The sequence below is a fragment of the Peromyscus eremicus genome, chromosome 22 (assembly GCF_949786415.1).
Source record: "Peromyscus eremicus chromosome 22, PerEre_H2_v1, whole genome shotgun sequence".
Taxonomy (NCBI): Eukaryota; Metazoa; Chordata; class Mammalia; order Rodentia; family Cricetidae; genus Peromyscus; species Peromyscus eremicus.
This window is the reverse complement of record NC_081437.1, coordinates 31,869,630-31,884,133: the sequence shown is the minus strand read 5'-3', so window position 1 is coordinate 31,884,133 and position 14,504 is coordinate 31,869,630. Positions and strand designations below refer to the sequence as shown.

The 14,504-nt window shown below is 42.5% G+C and overlaps 1 protein-coding gene across 1 annotated transcript in view; it reads right to left on the bottom strand.

The window, feature by feature from the left end:
• The window catches only part of Cyria (CYFIP related Rac1 interactor A), a 67,974-nt gene that overhangs the window by 27,592 nt on the left and 25,878 nt on the right, over positions 1-14,504 (bottom strand). Inside the window, exon 2 of the mRNA XM_059248369.1 lies at positions 7,615-7,694. Within this exon, the coding sequence (XP_059104352.1) occupies positions 7,615-7,684 (70 nt within the window). The 5' untranslated portion in view covers positions 7,685-7,694. The remainder of the gene's footprint in view (positions 1-7,614; positions 7,695-14,504) is intronic.

Genomic DNA, 14,504 nt, shown 5'->3' with positions numbered 1-14,504 from the left:
GACTTCTTGTTGTTCTTCAAACATGTCCTTTCTAGTCTAATCTCTATGCCTTTAATCACACTATTTCCATCTGTTGGAAAACTTTGCACCCCATCTGGGCTGGCAGAAAATCTAGTCATTCTTTACAGCCCATTAAAACGCCACCTGTTGCAATATGTGTTGTCCTGGTCTTCCTGTGGCCCTCCCTTTCCAGAATCTAGATGCGAGTTCTGTTCCCTTCTGTCCGCTGGTGGCACGGTATGCCTTTCTCAAGTCCCCTAGTTTGTCTTGAAGTAAATGTCTATCTGGCTCTCCACTTCAGTCTGTGACTTTTCCATTAAGGCATTCTCATTTATCTCCAAATCCTGCTGGTGTGTGGCTGATATGGAAGTCATATCATGCTCAACATACCCTTTATTGATTAAACTGCAACCCACAGATTCAAGGGAAAATCTTCCTAAAGCCCACCTTTTCCACCTCTCTTACCATTGGTCTTTAAAAACCTCCTTCAGAAATACTATTTTTAAGACATGGGTGGTGGTTTGTCACATGCCTTTAATCTCAGCACTCTGGGAGGCAGAGGCAGGAAGATCTCAGAGTTTGAGGCCAGCCTGGTCTACAGAGCAAGTTCTGGGACAGCCGGTCCTACACAGAGGAAGCATGTCTATTGGGGGGGAGGGAGGGCAGAGATATTTAGGATAAAAAGAATGTTTTTGTTGTTGTTTTGTTTGTTCTCATGACATATGTTTAGTTTGGAGAGGAATAAAACATGTTTTTCCTAGTCAGGAATAGAATGACGGCAGGTTACTTCAAAGAAGCTGCTGGCTGCCGTGATGAGCATTTGGGGACAACAAGGTAGAAGACAACAGAGGGATCCACGTCCCCATCTTACCTCCCTGTGTGACCTCAGCTCAGTTAGTTCCCTCCTAGAGTAAAACTAACCTTCTGGAGAATATGAAAAGGGTTTCTTTTTATTTCCTCTTTGGAAAAAGAAGCAGAATTCTGTACATTTTTCTAAATTTGTATTTCCTTTGTAGTTATAGTTTATATAGACTTGTATAGTATATAGATTATAGTTACAGCCCTAATAGGAAGCCATCAGACGTGGTAATCTGGTGCTCACTTCCTTGTCTTGGAGAAATTATAATATCTGTAAAGGGAGCTTTAGTATCATGGACATCAAATTTCAATCTCTCTCATCTTACTATTTAGCCACCAGGACCTTTCACTGAATAGTGAAACAATGCCCGAAGCACACGACTGAGCCAATCAGAGTGCAATGGCCATAGAGAAGAGGAACCGAGCCCTCTCTAGGGCCATTTCGCCTGCTGCTATGCAGGAGGGAGGGGCTTTCCAAGGCAAACCTCAGAGCCCCAGGGAGGACCAGTTGGAAACCATTGTTTTAAATCCTTTCAAGCTTTATTTGTACTGTTTCCAGATTCTGAAGATTAATCCGGACAAGGGACTCAACCTTCACGGCAGGGGCAGTGTGGACAGCCAAGAAATCAAGACAACTAGATCAGCAGTGGGGGCCACCAAATTCTGGCAGGTAGGTGGGAGTCAGAGCAGACTCATGTGGCACGTAGGGCTTCCCAGCAAGAGTGGACATTGGATCACTCTGGGTTCATAGGTGTTTGGAAACTGTGAATGAATGGAGACTTTAACATTATTCTTAACTACTGTATACATTGAATGTAATCATGCAAAATGTGTGCTATAAAAATGGAAGGGAAGCTGGGCAATGGTGACGCATACCTTTGATCCCAGCACTGGGGAGGCAGAGCCAGGCGGATCTCCGTGAGTTCGAGGCCAGCCTGGTCTACAGAGTGAGTTCCAGGAAAGGTGCCAAAACTACATAGAGCAACCCTGTCTCAAAAAACCAAAAAAAAAAAAAAAAGGAACTTATGATTAAAGTTAAAGTAACAAAGTGAGAATGGTTAGGATTACAGACAACTTATTTAAGGCTATTGACGGATCTTACTTTAACAATATTATATGCACACAGGTATACAGACAGACAGACAGATTTTAGAAAAATCACAGGTAAACTCTTCTTGAGCTCCTCGCTGAAATCCTTATCAAACCAAATGGAAATGAAATCATAGCCAAGCCAAACCATAACAGCGGGGAGGAACTGGGTTAGATCCGAAGTGAAGGATCTTTCAGGGAGTGTAATGAAGAGTTTCGTTACCAGAATCCATGCGTTCTGGAGCCGCTTTCCTTTTCCAGCAGCTGTTTTAAGTCTATCAGAGATGCCACACAACACCTTAGAGAGCTTCCACTCTACAACTTGGAAAGGTCTTCTAGCATTTAATTAACAAAACTGCTAGAAGACTCAGCCTATACGTGAAGACATTCTGACCATTTTCTTCCATATAGATAAATACTTGACAAATTAAAGTTTCAAGCAAGTTCAAGAGGGCAGTGGATGTGGATACAAAAGAGATACCCAGCTGTGTTCCAGCTACTGTTATAGTTTAAAACAACAGAGGAGCGGGAAGACAGCTCAGTGGGTAAAAGCAACAGCCACACAAGCCTGATGACCTGGAATTTAAAAAACTGGATAGGGTAGCCAGCATCTGTAAACCCAGCCCTCCTAAAATGAGATAGGAGGCAGAGACAAAAGAATCACCCAGAAGCTTCCTGGCTGGTGAGCCTGGTGTTTGCAGGGTAGAGCCTGGAGTATGCAGATTAGAGCCTGAATGTGCAGAGTAGAGCCTGCAGTATGTAGGGTAGAGCCTGGAGTATGCATGGTAGAGCCTGGAGTATGCAGGGTAGAGCCTGAATGTGCAGCTTGGAGAAGAGCAGCAGAAACTTTGGACCCAAGCGGCTAGAGCAGGTCTGTCACCAAGAGCTGGAGTCCCTGGCAGCCAGAGCCCAGCAGAGATAGCGCAGGAGAGGCTAACACCAACAGAGAGCAGCAACAAGCATCAAACGCCCTTCAGAGAGGCTGCTAACCAGGGCAGAGAAGCAGTAGCTGGACAAGCAGCTGGAATAGCAAATCCAGAACTTCTGAGGTGAGGCAGAGCCGTGCTCCAGGCCGAATGGCTGAGACACAGGAACCTAGGCCAACCTGAGCTCCCAGCAGCAGGATGAGGCTGAGCCATGGAGTTGCCCTGAGATGGCTTTTGGCTGTGCTGCCCCGGCAGAGCAGGTGGGGGTGCAGCAGCCATGACTGTCCAAGGCTGGGTTTACCCAGTGTTGCTGAATGAGAGCCGTAGCTCATAGCAATGAAACCTGTGTGGACATGCCAGTGACAGGAGGCACAGACAGTCCAGGACTGTGGAAGTTGAACGGAAGCAGCAGCAAAGGGGGCAGTTTGTTTGCTGTTGGTTCGTGCTGGCTGTACAAAGAGGTGCTCTTCAACCAGTTAACAGCTTTTGCCCTAGATCAAATGGCCTAGGGGAAGGCTAACTGAAAATGCCTCTGTAGCTCAGAGTGAGGCTTTAGAGATGCTGGTTTGAACTGGGTTGAATGCAAGGGGAACTGCAAGAAGTTTTGGTAATGGGACTCTTCATATTTGGAGCTGTTCACTTATGACTTGGACAGCAATACAAAGACTTCAGGGCGGCTGACTAGCCAGGCCCTGATCTTGGGCTGTCAGTGGAACATGAAGACTGGTATCAGAACTGACTTTTTGAACTTTTCAGACTGCAGAAAGGGAGCAAGGTTGAATTCACTTGTGCATATAGACTTTATTAACTGTGATGACTTATGAATTGTTTTATGTATGCATATATGTTTTATTAATTGTGGTGACTTGTGAACTATTTTGAATAGAAGTGAAACTTCTGTGTAGAAAAGGAACTGCTTGTGCAGACATAGAGAAGTTTGTTTTTTTCTATCCAGGCTCAAGATGCAGCTAAAAAAATTATTTTAAAAAAAGGGGGGAGGAGTCAATATTCCTCAGTCTCTTTAGTTTAAACAAAAATATTTTTTTGTCCCTTGCCAAGAAAATATAAAAGAAATGGACAGTTTTCTTGATAGGTACCACATACCAAAATTAAATCAAGACCAGATAAACAATTTAAATAGACCTATTACCCCTAAGGAAGTAGAAACAGTCATTAATACCAACACTCCTCAAATTGTTCCACATAATAGAAACAGAAGGATCATTGCCAAATTCTTTTTATGAGACTACAGTTATCTTGATACCCAAACTACACAAAGATGCAACAAAGAAAGAATTACATGCACACCACTCTCCCTCATGAATATTAATGCAAAAATGTTCAATAAAATATTGGCAAACCAAATCCAAGAACACATTAAAAACAACAACAACAAAACACCCACCATGAGCAAGTAGGCTTCATCCCATAGATGCAGGGATGGTTCAACATATGAAAATCTGTCAATGTAATCTACCATATGAACAAACTGGAAAAAAAATACACATGATCATCTCGTTAGATGCTGAAAAAGCCTTTGACAAAATCCAACACCCCTTCATGATAAAGGTCTTAGAGACATCAAGGAATATACCTAAACATAATAAAAAGCAATATACACCAAGCCGACAGCCAACATCAAATTAAATGGAGAGAAACTCAAGGCAATTCCACTAAAATCAGGAACAAGACAAGGCTGTCCACTCTCTCAATATTTATTCAATATACTACTCGAAGTTCTTGCTAGAGCAATAAGACAACAAAAGGAGATCAAGGGGATACAAATTGGAAAGGAATAAGTCAAACTTTTGCTATTTATAGACCCCCAAAATTCTATCAGGGAACTCCTACAGCTGATAAACATCTTCAGTAATGTGGCAGGATTCAAGATTAACTAAAAAAAAAAATCAGTAGCCCTCCTATATAGAAATGATAAACAAGCTGAGAAAGAAATCAGAGAAACAAAACCCTTTATAATAGCCATAAATAATATGAAATATCTTGGAATAACTCTAACCAAACAAGTGAAAGACTTATATTACAAGAACTTTAAGTCTTAAAAGAAAGAAATTGAAGAAAATATCATTAAGTGGAAAGATATACCATGCTCATGGACAGGTATGATTAACATAGTAAAAATGGAAATCTTACCAAAAGCAATCTACAGATTCAATGCAATCACTATCAAAATCCCAACACAATTCTTCACAGACCTTGATAGAACTGTACTCAACCTCATATGGAAAAAACAGAAAAGTCAGAATAGCTAAAACAATCCTATATGATAAAGGAACTTCCGGAGGTATCACCATCCCTGACTTCAAGCTCTATTAGAGCTAGAGTAATAAAAACAGCTTGGTATTGGCATAAAAACAGACACATAAATCAATGGAATTGAATCAAAGACCCTGACATAAATGCACACATATATGAACACCTGACTTTTCACAAAGAAGCCAAAATTATACAATGGGAAAAAAAATTTTTCAACAAATGGTGCTGGCATAACTGGATGTCAACATCTAGAAGAATGCAAATAGATCCATATTTATCACCCTGCATAAAACTCATGTCCATGTGGATCAAGACCTCAACATCAATCCAGTTATACTGAATCTGATTAGAAGAGAAAGTGGGAAGTAGCCTTGGAATGCACTGGTACAGGAGACTACTTCCTGAATATAACAATAGTAGCACAGACATTGACACAACAATTAATAAATGGGACCTCTTGAAACTGAAAAGCTTCTGTAAGACAAAGGACAAGGTCAATAAGACAAAATGGCAGCTTACAGAATGGGAAAAGGTGTTCACCAACCCCACTTCTGACAGAGGGCTGATTTCTAAAATATATAAAGAACTCAAACTAGACATCAAAATACCAAAGAATCCAATTAAAAAATGGGGTGCAGATCTAAATAGAGAATTCTCAACAGAAGAATCTCAAATGGCTAAAAGACATTTAAGGAATTGCTCAACATCCTTAGTCATTAGAGAAATGCAAATCAAAATGACTCTGAGATAACATTTTACACCTGTCATAATGGCTAACATGAAAAACACTGATGACAGCTTATGTTAGAAAGGATGTGGAGTAAGGGGAACACTCCTCCACTGCTGGTGGGAGTGCAAACTTGTACAGTCACTTTGGAAATCAATATGGTAGTTTCTCAGAAAAATGGGAATCAATCTACCTCAAGACCCAGGTTTACCCAAAGGATGCTCAATCATATCACAAGGACACTTACTCAATTATGTTCATAACAGCTTTATTCATAATAGCTAGAACCTGGAAACAACCTAGATCTTCCTCAACCAAAGAATGGATAAGGAAAATGTGATACATTTATACAATGGAGTATTACTCAGCTGTAAAAAACAATGACCTCATGAAATTTGTAGGGAAATGGATGGAATTAGAAAAAAAATCATTCTGAATGAGGTAACCCAGACCCAGAAAGACAAACATGGTATGTACTCACTCACAAATGAATATTAGGAGTAAAGTATAGGATAACAAACCTACAGTCCATAGCCCCAGGGTGGCTAGATAACAAGGAGGGACCAAAGAGGGATGCATGGATTTCTGTGGGAAGGGGAACTAGAAGAGATCTCCTGGGTAAACTAGGGGCAGGGGTGGAGAGATGGAGGGGATGGGAACTTGAGGGAGTGGGTTGGGCAGGCTGGGTGTGTGGGTTGGAGGCAGGACATGTAAGGGGAGAGTAACAAAAGAGACGTCTTGATGGGGGGGCATTTGGGGGTTAGGGAGAAACCTGGTGCCAGGGAAACCCCCAGGAATCCACAAGGATGGCCCCAGCTAAGACTCTTGGCAATAGTGGGAAGGGTGCCTGAATTGGCCATCTACTATAATCAGATTGGTGACCACCCTAATTGTCATTAGAGATACTCTATCTAGTAAGTAATGGAAGCAGATGCAGAGATCTACAGCCAAGTACTGGGCTGAGTTCTGGGAGTCTTGCTGAAGAAAGGGAGGAGGGATTGTACGAGCCAGGGGATCATGACAGAGAACACACAGAAACAACTGACCTGAGCTTGTGAGAGCTAATAGAATCTGCACCAACAGTTAGAGATCTAACTGCACGGGACCAATCTAGGCCTGTGGCATGTGTGTGACAGTTGTGTAGCTTGATCTCTTTGTAAGGCTCCTAACAGTGAGATCAGGACCTGTCCCTGGCGCATAGTTGGCTTTTGGGAACCTGTTCCCCATGCTGGATTTTACCTTGCCCAGTCTTGACACAGGGGAGGAGCTTGGTCCTGCCTCAATTTGATGAGCCATGCTTTGTTCAAGCCCATGGGAGGCCTGTCCCTTTCTGAATGGAGACAGAGCAGGAGTGGAAGGGGAGAGGGGTAGATGAGAAATGAGGGGGGTAGGCAGGAGGTGAGGAGGGAGGGGAAACTGCTGTAGGTATGTAAAATAAATGAAAAAAAATGTCATTTACATAAAATAAAAAATCTTAGGGAAGATTTATGGTAAAGTTTTATGTATATAATACCAAAGCTAATCCTTATATCAAAGAAAACCATGGACCAATTAAATTAAACCTTTCTTTGGGCTTCTATAAATCATAAAGACAGGGTAGAGGAAAACAGCTTAGAAGTGCATGATGCCATTTGGATTTGGTTTGCGTCTCATACAAAAATCTCTATAACTTCTCTACGAACAAGGCCCACCAAACAAGTGCAAAGTTCCCATTGCTGTGTTATCGTGCTCAGAACTTACTTTCAAAATCCAGGAAAAAGTGCGGATAATTCTCAATTTCCCGGGTCAGGACTTTGAGCAAGTTTCCCATGCCAGCAAACCTAGAAAAGACAACACAAAAGCAAAAACCATCAGGGATATAAAAAGCTGACTCCTATGCATCCAGCTCCACCTTCACATCCTGAGGACCAAGGGGAGAGCAGCTCCATCACCTGGAGATGAACCTTCAGAACTATCATCTCACAGTTCATCCCTGAGCTGCTGGGGGCTAAGGAACCCTGAGGTGGGGCTCTCCAAAGCACGGCAGTGATGGGTGGGTGTGTCACAGGCCCCTGAAGAACACACTTGCACCCTGCATCTCATTCACATAATAATAAAATAGTAACAACTTTTTGACTATTTCTATGCAATGTTTCCCTCTCCCTTTTAAAGGCCCTGTAACCACACAGCTGACACCTCTGCCTCGCTTTGTTTCCTGCTGATGGAAAACAACTCATATCACTGGAGAAGTATGACAGACAGGGTGTCATTAAGATACCCACCATGAATAGCCAGGATTTCTCCTTTATCTCTTGTATTTTTTTTTTAATTTTTCTTCCCTCCCTTCCTTCCTCTTCTTCCTCCCTCCCACCATCTCTCTCAGACTTGCTGGGTAGCCTAGAGTTCCAGGGTCTTGCTGTGTCGTCCATACTGGCCTTGAACTCACGATCCTACCACCTTAGTCTCCCAAGTGCTGAGGCTCCAGGTGTATGCCTGCACGCCCAGCATAAATTTCCTAAAGTTTATGAGAGAAAGTTCAAGAAACAGATTTCAGGTCCCAGGGACTCTCTTGACGCTCATAAGAGGCAAGATTTCTCAAACTATAACTCCTAGTCTAGTTACAAGATCTCATCAGTTGATGTTTCCATGATAAAACACCACTACATAAAATACAAAAATGTAAACCTTTGGGCTGGCAAGATGGCTGGGGCAGGTAAAGGTACTTGCTGCTAAGCATGACAACCTGAGTTCAATTCCCGGATCCTACACAGTGGAAGGCAGGAACCCACTCCATCTGCTACTGTGCCATCTGACTTCTACATATGAGTGAGTGTGTGTGTGTGCGCGCATAACATCACAAAAGCGATTCTCAATGAAACAGCAGCCTCAGAGGCTGGACAGTTGGCACAGACTGAGAGCCCTTATTGCTCTTACAGAGGACATATTTTGACCCCGCCGTCTCCATGGTGACTCACTGTCTGTACATTATCTGTAACCCTAGTTCCAGGAATCTGATGCCCTCTTCAGACCTCCATGGGCACCAGGCAGGCATATGGTATACATACATACATAAACACTGGCAAAACACTCCTACACATAAAATAATAATATAAATAAAGCTAAAAAGAAAAGCTTTTTAAAAGAAGTAGTAGCCCGAGACATGTACAAATGCAGGTAAAATCAGCAGAGAAATACAAATCTGTTACACATCTACAGTCCTCAACCTAACATCGAAAGAATGGGTACAAGTTACTTATGAAGGAAACAGCAAACTTTCCACAGATCTCAGAGAGAGAGAGAGAGTTATTAACTGTCCTCTGGGGAGGCCACTCACCCACGCATCCTACTCATTCAACATATCTATGGGGCTGAAAGCAGGTTAGGGCCCATGTTCTTTGGAAGGACTTCATCTACCTCTGTTTTATAGATGATGATGGTACTTAGCACCATCATCACCACCGTCACGATTACCCTAACCGCCTTCAGACACATTTAGGGTTTTCCGGTGGACAATGGGTTTGGTAGGCTTTAGTAGGCTGCATGGAGCTCTCCAGAGGAGAAGACCAACGGAGGAACACGCTGCATTTCTCTCTTCTGAGATGAAACACCTTCCCTATCCTTTCTGACACTCTGCTTCTCATCCCCTGCCTTCACACCATTTCCTGTGAAAACATACCTGAGCAAGCCTCACATACCACAACCTCTGCCAGATGTAAAACTCAGAATGGGTATAGACTATCCTGTATTAGACAGTATTCTCAAGCCCTCTTAGGCCTTATTTTATTTATTTATTTTTATATTTATATAGTATCTTACTAATAGCCATGAGTCTTACTGGAATGTAACATAAAGGTTAAAATAAAAACATTCTTGAAAATGAACTGTGAACTTTTGTAAGTGTTCTTTCAAGCAAGATTTGTCAGTCTCTGCTGAGTTCATTTTCAACTTTATCAAAATCTTACATCAGTGGTTAAAAACAAAATGAAACCATTAATATACACTATGACTCTGCCATCATTTTTTTGTTTTAATGATTTATTTTTATTTTTCATTTATTTACTTTTTTATTTAAAATTTTTTTTTATTCATTTCACATACTAACCACAGATTCCCCTCTCATCCCTTCTCCTGCTCCTCCCACGCCCACCTAACCTCCCCACACACCCCTCATCCACTCTTCCAAAAGGGTAAGTCCTCCCATGGGGGGACAGGTAAGCCTGGTACATTCAGTTGAGGCTGGGCCCAGCCCCTCCCTCCTGCCTCAAGGGTGAGCAAGGTGACCAACCATAGGTAATGGGATCCAGAAAGCCAGATCATACACCAGGGATAGATACTGATCACATTGTCAGGGGCCCTTCAAACAGATCCAATTACACAACTGTCTCCTGTATGCAGAGGGTCTAGTCCAGTCCCATGCACGTTCCACAGCTGTCGGTCTAAAGTTTGTGAGTTCCTATGAGCTTGGTTCAGTTGTCTCTGTAGATTTCCCCACCACGACCACCCTTGCTCAAATAATCCCCCTGACTAGGCTCCCGGAGATCAGCCTGGTGCTTGGTTGTGGACCTCTGCATCTGCTTCCATCAGTTACTGGATGAAGGCTCTATGATGACAGTTGGGGTAGTCACCAATCTGATTACCAGGGTCGGCAGGTTCTGGCACCCTCACCATTAGAACTCATTTTAATGAGCAATTCCAGATCTGAGCTGGAAGCACTTCTTAGAGGAAGATGATTCATTTAATAGCAGGCTGGCATTCGTACCTAACAACTTAATGGAAGTTAAATATTCTTAACTTCCCTATTTTGCTGCTAAGAGTGTGTCTCAGATTCACTTCCTTCTAAACTTGTTTTATAAATGACTGTCCTGGCAGAATCCCTACATGGCAAATATGCCAAGGCTTTGAAATTTGTAAAAGCCCCAAACAAAGAAATGTAAAGATATCTCCAAATGTTACCTGTAGAACTTTAACTCTTCATAAGGTTATTTGAGATGGTTGGCCAACTACATTAAATATTTTGGAACACGATTCTAATATCAGCCATGCTCAGTTACCTGGAACATGTGTGGGCTTTTAACCCAGGTACATCTGGAACAACGACTCGGGGACATGGTGCATTATTAGGGATTAATTCTGTTCCTATGGAACCTTGGAAGCGTGTCTTTCAAACCCAATGCAAGATCCCTAAATTTCTATAGACATATTTCACCTCATTGTTTTCATAAGAAAAAGGTGTAATACTTGCTACTTTTTTCCAAGGTCAATAATGCAGAAGATTTTATTCTCATTTAGGTAATTCTACCAAGTGAATGAGCACATCACAAAGATGGTCATCAAACAGAGCCATCTATCTATCTATCTATCTATCTATCTATCTATCTATCTATCTATCTATCTATCATCCATTTATCTATCTATCTATCTATCTTCCATTTATCTATCTATCCATCCATCTATCTATCTGTCCGTCTGTCCTTCCATCCGTCCATCCATCTATCCATCTATCTATCTATTATGCACATATTCAGAATCAAACCCAGGACCACCATGACTATGCTCTCTCTGAGCTACATCCCCAGCCGACTCCGGTACTTTTTAAATTGAACTCTGAACTCCACTTAGAGAGGCCCCTCACCTAAATCCTTCGTGGCAGGGACTCTCCAACCTGTTCAAACAGCTCCTACAGGAGCACACTGCTATGCACCACAGTACTAAGGAGACAGCTTAATTAAGATAGATTAATACTTTAGATTAGACATACTTTATGTCATTCAATAAAAGAATAACATTTCACACTATTGCACACTCTACTGGAGGATGCAGACACTGATGTAATTAAGTTGGAGCAAAGAGAATACAAAAGGCTGGTCGCAAGCAGGACACAAAGTGGAGGCCACTGGGCCAGCAGCTAAGGAAGACATTTTGCATCTGAGCTTTTGCAGAATCAAAGAGCAAGAGGTAAAAATAGTCCCTTTCAGGATTCAGTATTCAGGAAAAAAAATGAAGATCACAGTGGGTAAATATAGACATCATGGTTAAGAGCAAGTGAAGACAAGAAAAACTCCCCTCTGGCTCAGAGTAGCTGCTTCAAAGAGGATATCTGAGGATATACTGAGTCACAGTTCCCATGGCAGAGCCAACATATGGGCAGCAGAGCTGCCCGCTGTGGCAGTCCAGGGGTGGACTCTGCAGAGCTGGGAAATCTGGCTTGCACATTCTATTCAGTGACTTCAGGGCTGCCCCCCCCCCCTTCTATGACTCGCTCCTGTTTCAAGGATTTTCAGCTGTTCGTCATTCCTCCCCAGCTGCAGGAGTTTATGTCGCAGAGACTACAGCCATACAGAAGGTGCTTGGAGCCCCCAAGGAACCTTCTTCCTTAAAATAATGTCACCTGGGAACAATGTGGCATCAACTTGTTCTTGCTCATTGGCTTTATAGAAAACATGCCACTGTTCACAAATGCCCTTCAAGAACTATGTTGAGCATCTTCGTACACAGGACAGGTGCAGGTGGGGAATGCCAGGAGGGAAGCCATGGTCAGTGATACACAGCCTACTTGTAGCCTAGCATCTGGTTAGGAGTTTAATCTAGCTGAAAGTACATAAACATATCCTGGCATACGGTAAGCATTCAAAGATGTTCATTGATTATCCACCAATATGTGGAAATAATAGTATGTACCTGGTACTTATGAAGAACATCAACACTTTATGGAGCACCTACTGTGTGTCTGTAAGCCTTTGCACACTTTATTTGTTCAAACCTCACAACTTTCCAGATGTTATGTTTATGTTCACATTGATTGACAGCAGAAGAGGGCGTTCAAAATGGGTAACTGGCCAACGGACTCACACTTGACTTTGAAAGTCTTAGAACGTAAACGTAAAGCTCTTTTCTCCACCAGAGACAAAGTGTCACATTAGACACTCTAGGGGTCCCTGTGTGGGGACATCAGAAAATCTATAGTCTTCTGAAAGTGTATGAAGGGTATGGTATTACTGTAGGCATATGGTCCTTTTTCTGAAAGTGTATGAAGGGTATGGTATTACTGTAGGCATATGGTCCTTTTTCTATGAAGAGACTCTACAGGTTCTATTAGTTACCAAAGGTGTTTGCTCCACATCAGCTCTGTGGCATGTAGAGGAAGCGTATGCTCTTCAGCCATTCAGAGAAGAGATGAAGCACATGGGGCACCATCTCCTGGGCAAGTCTGCTTCGCTCAAGAAGGAAGCTGCCACTCACAGAGGGAGCTGGGGAATATGGGTGGAGGAGAGAGTTTTTCCATCTGGGGGATACTGGGAGTTAGGAAGTAGAAGGTATGCAAGGGGAGTAACTGGCCAAGATCCCTCCAAATAGTAAAGACAAAGGGTGTTTCTCGGGCCACGCTGGTGTCTGTGATGACAACCTGCATGTTCTTGACATGGGAAGCAGCCATCTTTATGGGGTGGCACTTTTGGATATACAAATCACATTTTTATATATATTGTCACTCTCTGGGCCTCTCAGTTCAACCGACATTTATAGAACTGGCTCTATTATCACCCAGTGGAAAATCTACAGCACTCCAAATGAAATTATTCACTGATAACATTTCCAGTTTTAAAAAAAGGGAGAAAATTAATTCATTCTCTCTCTCTCTCTCTCTCTCTCTCTCTCTCTCTCTCTCTCTCTCTCTCTCTCTCTCTCTCTCTCCCCCTCCCTTCCTCCCTCTCCCTCCCTCTCTCTCCCTCCCCCTCCTTAGAATTTTACTTTGGTTTGGAAAAAAAAGTTTAAATGCTAGCACTAGTTATCTTTTCAGAATATAAAGCCAAATGTAACCAAGTCTAAAACCAATCAAGTCTTATTTTTAAAAAGCTGTGTCCAAGGTGGGTGGTGGTAGCGTACACCTTTAATTCCAGCACTCCCCAGGGAAGCAGAGGCAGGAGAATCTCTATGAGTTTGAGGCCAGTCTGGTCTACAGAGTGAGTTCCAGGACAGCCAGAGCTACACAGAGAAATCCTGTCTTGAAAAACCAACCCATCCCAACTGCCCCCAAAACATAAAACAAACAAACGAACAATAAATAAAATGAAGGAGGAAGAGGAGGAGGAGAAGGAGAAAGGAAGGAAGGAAGGAAGGAAGGAAGGAAGGAAGGAAGGAAGGAAGGAAGGAAAGAAAGAAAGAAAGAGAGAAAGAAAGAAAGAAAAAGAAAAAAGAAAAGGCTGTGTCTGTAATTTAAGGGATGCAGTCAGTGGTTAGAATGAAAAATATCCCTCATTGGCCCACATATTTGAACGCTTGGTCCCCTGTTGGTGACTCTGTTTGGGGAGGTAGCACAGGCGTGCTGGAGGAAGTACGTCCACTGGGGTGGGCTAGAAGAGTTCATAGCCTCACCCCAGTCCCTTTGGCTCTCTCTGCCTTCACGTTTGCCGTTGAATCATAATCTCCTAGCTTCCTCTCTTGCTGCCATGCCTCCCTGTCATAATCGACTCTTATTCCTCTGGAACTGTAAATCTGTAAGTTTCCTTTGGTCATAGTGTTTTTATCCCAGGCACAGAGAATTAACAAAATGCAAGGAAACTCTATTTTCTTTCCACAAATGACACCTAACAGTGGTGGAAAAATGACCTTTGAACTATGCATACCAAAATTTCTATGATCAGTTTTCAGGAGAT